We start from the raw sequence: 7,144 nt of genomic DNA, 5'->3' as shown, positions 1-7,144 counted from the left end.
AAATCTAGAAAGATAAACAGCTTCTTTGGCAGCGTCGCTGAGCGCGACGTACTCGGCTTCGGTCGATGAGAGTGCCACCGATCTCTGTTTCCTCGATTCCCAGGAGATGGCGGCGTTCGAAAGCAGAAAAACTGTGCCGGTGTATGATCGCCGGTCAAGCGTGCAGCTGCCCCAATCGGCGTCTGTGAATCCGATGAGACATTTTCCGCTCTTGGCATAATTTAATCCATGGTTAATGGTACCCTTGAGATATCTGAGAACTCTTTTGGCGTATGCCCAATGAGTCTTACTGTATCGCGTATTGAACTGACTGAGTGCGCTGACTGCGTAGGATATGTCAGGACGAGTTCCCTGTGCCAGATACATCAATGAGCCCAGCAATGTGCGATAGGGAAGCCCAGGATCATTGATATCCTCGTCATCTTCGGCGTCGTAGAGTTTGATACCGACGTCTAATGGCGTTTTGGCAGGCTTGCAGTCGCTCATTCCGAATCTCTCTAAAATGTCCCGTGTGTAGCCAGCCTGGGAAAGGCGGATGCCTTCTCTGTCATGCGATACCTCAATACCAAGGCAATATTTGATCGGTCCAAGGTCCTTAATTGTGAAGGTCTTGGCGAGCTCCTTTTTCAAGTCTTCAATGATAGATTGCTCTTCCGAGGCGATAATGATGTCGTCCACATAGACCAACAGGAGGATGCGGTTGTGCTCGTCGTGGTACACACACGGATCGGCATTGGTGGGTGCCAATCCTAGCCCCTTAAGGGTGCTGTCAAGTCGTGAGTGCCATTGACGCCCAGCTTGTCGAAGGCCGTAGAGAGCCCTCTGAAGCTTACATACTTTGTCTCCTGACTTCAATTGGTGTAGCATCGTCTCGGCTCGTTTGGTGAGCTCGACGTTTTCCTCCGTTGTCGCTATCCTCTCGAGCATATGGCGTAATAGTTCTGGTTTCTCCATGTAGACGGTAGTGTCTATGATCCCATTTAGGTAGGCTGTGGTTATGTCGATCTGTGATATCTTCATACCTCGCTCGACAGCCGCTGCGATGAGCATCCTGAGAGAACCAAGTCTTGCAACGGGAGCAAAAGTGTCGTAGTAGTCGATGCCCGGGCGCTGTGCAAAACCCTTTGCAACGACGCGGGCCTTTCTGCGTTCCAGCTCCCCGTTGGCCTTGTACTTATTTCTTAGCACGGTGCGGCAGCCGATTACTCTCACGTCGTCTGGTCGATCGACAAGTGTCCAGGTGTCGTTCATTACTAAGGATTTTATCTCATCGAGTATTGCGTCATGCCACTCGTCCTTGTTTGAACCTGAAACAGCCTGAGAAAAAGGGATTTCAGAAGCGGACATGGCGAACTGAGCATCGAACCATTCGGACCCCGAGGAGTTGTCGTCCACTGGAATGCGGTCTCCTGTCGCGACCGTGGCGCTGTCTGCACTCTGTTGTTGCGTGGACTTCCTGGTCTGGAACAGCTTGGCCGGGCGACCGGGCCTTCCCGTAAGAATTTTCCGCGGTCGTCCTGGTGCGCGCACTGCCGGTTGGCTTTCCGAGATCGGTTGATCTTGGTCCGGTTCGTTAGCTTCATTGTTGATGGAATCGTCTCCCGAATCGTCTGATTCATGTTCGGATTGATTGCTTCCGACCTCCGCGAATCGTCTCTCGTCTGGTCCGACGGTCGCTTCGTCTGCGAAGTCCTCTTGAGGATTGTTCCGGCCGGATTCTTCCAGGAATTTAACATCCCTTGCGACGACAACCTTTCGATCCTTCGGGATCCAAATACGGTAGCCACGGGAGGTGTCGGCGTAGCCCACGAATATGCCTTCGATGGCTCTGGATTCGAACTTGCCCTTGTTTGGCCTCTTGTCCAAGACGAGTACCTTGCATCCAAATGATCTGAGATGACTTACATCGGGCTTTCTTTTGTTCCACAGTTCGTAGGGCGTACGTTCGTCTAATGACTTGGAGATGCAGCGATTTCGTATATGATTTGCCGTATTGATGGCTTCGGCCCAAAAGGAGGAGGGGAGGCCGGATTGTGCCATCAAGCAGCGAGCCATTTCAACCAGGGTGCGGTTCTTTCTTTCGGCGACCCCGTTCTGCTGCGGCGTGTGAGGGATGGTCAATCGCCGTTGAATGCCTGATTCCTTTAATATGCGTTCCATGGTGGAATTACAAAACTCCTTTCCATTGTCGGAATGAAGAGATTTTATTTTCAATCCAGTCTGATTCTCGACAAGATTTTTATATTCAATGAATTTCTTCGGCGCTTCATCCTTACTTTTCAGGAAATAAACGTGGCACCATCTAGAATGATCGTCGATTAGTGTCATGAAATAACGTGCGCCTCCGATCGAGTTAATGCGCATTGGTCCGCATAGATCAGTGTATACGATATTCAGGGGTTGTCGAGACCTATCATTACGAGGAGTGAACGGTAAGCTACATAATTTTTGAGTTATGCATACCTGGCAGTCGGATACCTTTTGGTTCTCCTCTAATTTAAGCCCTGATACTACCTGCGTTTTGGACATGCGCAACAGATCATTCGAGTTGAGGTGTCCGAATCGTTCGTGCCAGATCTCAGTCTTCGAGTGTTTTCCGGACGCGGCCACATTTGCTTGTTGAACGGGTCCGCTCAGCAGGAATAAGTCACCCTGACGTTTGGCGACGAGCTTTATGTTTCCTTGAGAATCCTGGACGATAGCTCGATTCGAGTCAAATACCACGCGATTGCCCTTGTCTACTATCTTGGCCACTGATAACAAATTGATTCTCAGATCTGGGACGTGCAAGGCGCCCTCCAACCTAACCTTCTTGTTCTGTCCGTTTATGCTCGTTAGCAGTTCAACGTCTCCTTTAGCACTTATTGTGCTCGTTGCATTGTTTGCTAGCTTGATGTCACTATGCATTCGGGCCGGCTCTGTCATCATCGCGGCGTCCTTGCATAGATGCGATGTGCATCCACTGTCCAGGCACCACAGGTTAGCGCTTGCGTGTTTAGGAGAGTAAACTGAAGAATAATGCGCGTCTTCCGTAAAGAAGCTCTCGACTTCGGTGGCGTTGGCCTTTTCGTTCTCTTGCTTCTTACGTTTTCGACAGTCCGCGTATTTGTGTCCGACGATTTTGCAGAAGGAGCACTTGTATTTCGGACGCGACGGCGTCTTTCCGTCGGTTTCGTCGCGCGATGCGGATGCGGATGCATTCTTTCGCGGTTTGAAATTGGCGTTGTGTTTTCCGCGCTGAGCGAGCATGGCTCCCGATTCGTTTGTTGTCGTTTGATTTCGCGCCTCGTGTTCTTCGATAATTTTAATTTTTAGTAGCTCGGCGGTCGGTAACGCGTCGCGAGACTCGATTGCGCATCGAAAATTTTCGTAACTGCTCGGCAGGCTATATAGGAGCATAATGGAAAGTAAGTCTCCATTTATCGCGACGTCCATGGACTCTAGTTTATCGACTGCGTCGAAAAAATCGGCAAGATGTCCCTTCGCGTCAGCGCCTTCCGACATCTTTGTCTGAATGAGGCGTTTGAGCAAAGTCGCTTTACGCGCGGGACCTTTCGAGTCGTATATGGATTTTAGCTTGTCCCAAACCTCCTTCGATGTCACGCAACCACGTACCTGTTTTAGTTCCGTGGGGCTAATCGCTAGAATGAGGTCAGATTTGGCCTTTCGATCCTGAGTGTCCCACACCGCGATCTCGGCTGCATTCGTGGGGCGTGGTTTCTCACCGCTTACGAAGCACCATGTGTCATTTTTGACGAGTAACGCTTCCACTTGTATTACCCACGTATCATAATTGTCCTTAGTTAGCGTTTCGAGTCGCGTAGAGTTTATTGTATTCGTGTGAGTCATCTTTTCGAATCGATGTATGCGAGAGAAAAGGAACGCGCGCGAACGTGCAATGGACGGTCGTTGTGAATTCTCGCGTTGTCGCGGGCTTCTGGGCCCATAACCTGTTGCGATTGGATAGGAAGCACGACCGAGTGATCACACAGATGTTAATCTTAATGCGAACTCTAATTTATTCACAAGAATATGTCACAACTTATGCATAGTAAAATGTCCGATAGCTGAACGAGAGAACACGTGCGGTAACGATAGCGTGGATACAAGAAGTGTACAACGGTCACGGAAGGTGAAGCAAGTGAAGAGCGCACGCTCGAGAGCAGTGCGGGCAACACAATATCGAATCGACAACGCGTGATGATCGATCGATATATATATAGGGACTTCTCGTAACGGACGGGAATTTGCGATATCTCCAACAAAAGACATAATTGAATATTTTAAGTTATGCGAATAAATAAGTTTTGATCATATTTAATGAGTAAAATATAACATGCATACAGCATAGGAACTAAACACCTGAAATAATCTAATAATACTTAAAAGAATCTATGAAATTCGAACGTTCTAAACTTCGTAATATCTTATTAAGATGATTCAAATACTTGCAAGCAAAGATGGTCAGTATCGATTTAGTTCCACCAATTATATCAGTTTCTTAACTTGTCTGTGGCCAAATAATTAAAATATACGTTTTTAATATGTAATTGATGGAAATCAATTACATTTTAATTATAAAATATACAATAATTAACATAATATAATCAAAATTATTTTCGTTTGAATTAAAAATGTTAATGTTAATAGATTGGTGATAAATTATTAGGTGTACAAATAAGTTTTAAAGCGTTTTTTGTGTATAATTTAAACTTCGAATTCAAATATTATCGCTGTCTTTTGATATATGGTGGTTCTTAAGGGGATGCTAAAGTTGTCCTGTTTTACCACGATTCCATTTGAAAAGAATTATCCGAATTGGCTTTACGGATTGCAAAATCCTTTCACAGAGTAAAAGTACGCACGAAAAACTATCCTGGGAAACCTAATTTCACTAGAAAATCGGAAAAAAATTAAAAAATTCACTTTATTCTGACACGTACAGCTGTCACTTGAGGTTAAGATTCACTTAATATAAAAGTTTTAGAGATCGCAGATTGCAAATAAGCGTTTTGCAGGATTGAGATGACTTGTACGAACAATTCTGAGTTTGCAGATCCCAGATTAAATGCGTAGAAAAAGATATTTCTTTTCAAAACGAAATCACGATCTATGCGAGGATTCGGAACGTCAACAGAGTTTGATAGAGCCGAAATTGCGTTTAGAAGTAGTTCCGCCGTCTTGAAAGAGATGGCGTTGTAGAGCATCGGTAAAAACAGGTACTGAACGTGATCGTACTTTATCAGAAAAAGTGAATTTTTTAATTTTTTTCCGATTTTCTAGTGAAATTAGATTTCCCAGGATAGTTTTTCGTGCGTACTTTTACTCTGTGAAAGGATTTTGCAATCCGTAAAGCCAATTCGGATATTTCTTTTCAAATGGAATCGCGATAGAACAGGACCAGGATTGAGCTCGAACACGATCGAGAGAGAGAGAGAGGGGGACTATATTATAGAGCACATAATAATTGCTACATATAGCACGAAAATACCGGAATTTTATTTTTGTATGCGGAAATTGTTTGTACGCGCTGAAGATCGTAGCTGGAAAAATACGTACGAAGATATTATTATAGATTTGTTCGCGTTGCATACTCCAACATGCATCTACTATAGTTATTACTCATTCAACGAGCGCATTGAAGAAAGTAGTAGCTACGATAGGAGCATGTTAGAGCATGCGACGCGAACAAATCTCAAATAGTACCAAATACGCGTATTCCAAGTAATCCACTCATTTTACTTCATAAAACAATTTCAAGAAGGGCAAATAACGTGTTATTCATTTTTTTAAATTAAAATCTTTTATATTATAAAAACATTTTATAATCCAGTATTACAACCAAAAAAAAAAAATATTATAAAGTTACATTTATAATTTTATACTGGGTGCTTTCCATTTGATGACACAAGTCGACACAAGTGTCGTTCTATCTTCGTCAATCTCTAAATGTCAAGAAAAATAGAACGACACTTGTGTCAACTTGTGTCATCAAATGGAAAGGACCCATTATATACTATATTATAAAAACTATCATTTGTATTAGAGAAACATATAAAAACTATCATTTATATTATAAAAACATTATGAAAACTATCGTTTATATTATAAAAACATTTTTGAACAAAATTATAATGTTGGCGGCGCGGAAATATATCCTAGTGCAGGCGGCGCGGGTGTATATCCTGGTACAGACGGCGCGGATGTATATCCTGGAGCAGACGACGCGGGTGTATATCCTGGAGCAGGCGACGCGGGTGTATGTCCTGGTGCAGGCGGCGCGGATGTATATCCTGGTACAGGCGCCGGTAGTATATATCCTGGTGCAGGTGGCGCGGGTGTATGTCCTGGTACAGGCGCCGCTAGTGTATATCCTGATACAGGCGGCGCAGGTGTATATCCTGGTGCAGGCGGTGCGGGAGTATATCCTGCACAATTGAAAAATTTATGTTACATACATTTTGCGTATTCCAAATAGTCCACTCATTATACGTCATAAGACAATTCGCGAAACAAAATTTTAACAAGACTTGAGTGGACCGTTTCCAAAACAAATATAAAATGTTTTTTACCGTATAATGCAGGCGGCGCGGGTGTATATCCCGGCACAAGCGGTGTGAGTGTATATCCTGGTGCAGGTGGCGCGGATATATACCCTAGTGCAGGCGGCGCGGGTGTATATCCTGGTGCAGGCGGCACGGGCGTATATCTTGATGCGTTTGGCCAATCTTTTTTTGTTTTCTGGATTGCTCGCCGCAACATATTCTTGAATTGCTATAATTATAAACAAATAAAAGTGTGTAATACAAAGTTTTCCATACTTTACCAAAGTTTTACTAAAAAGTAAAATGTTAAAATTAATTCAAAGCCGCATAGTGAACTTTCTGAGACATGCACAAATATTAAAATTAACACAAAATTATTTTTAACATTTTTGCATGCTTAGAAAGTCTACTATACGGCTTTGACTTACAAGGGGACCCCCAGGGGAGGTGTTTTTAAAAAAAATTAATACTTCGCCAAAATGTTGTACATGGCACACCATTATGTGTGGCAAAGCAGCACGATGCACTTCTCAAGCGTTTTTGAGAAAAACGCGTTAGAAATTTTCCGTATAATGCACTCTCAATGGTAGCGCGCTAGG

General features: G+C 44.1%; 1 protein-coding gene across 1 annotated transcript in view; it reads right to left on the bottom strand.

The window, feature by feature from the left end:
* Window positions 1-6,129: 6,129 nt before the first annotated feature.
* Window positions 6,130-7,144, bottom strand: part of LOC108772511 (extensin-like) — a 7,492-nt gene continuing 6,477 nt past the window's right edge. The window contains exons 2-3 of the mRNA XM_018538044.1: window positions 6,573-6,774; window positions 6,130-6,428 (exon numbers count right to left, since the gene is read on the bottom strand). Coding sequence (XP_018393546.1) covers window positions 6,130-6,428; window positions 6,573-6,774 — 501 coding nt within the window. The remainder of the gene's footprint in view (window positions 6,429-6,572; window positions 6,775-7,144) is intronic.

The sequence above is a fragment of the Cyphomyrmex costatus genome, unplaced genomic scaffold (assembly GCF_001594065.2).
Source record: "Cyphomyrmex costatus isolate MS0001 unplaced genomic scaffold, Ccosl1.0 scaffold192, whole genome shotgun sequence".
NCBI classification, from domain to species: domain Eukaryota; kingdom Metazoa; phylum Arthropoda; class Insecta; order Hymenoptera; family Formicidae; genus Cyphomyrmex; species Cyphomyrmex costatus.
The sequence above is the reverse complement of the archived record's forward strand: the minus strand, read 5'-3'. Positions and strand labels throughout refer to the sequence as shown.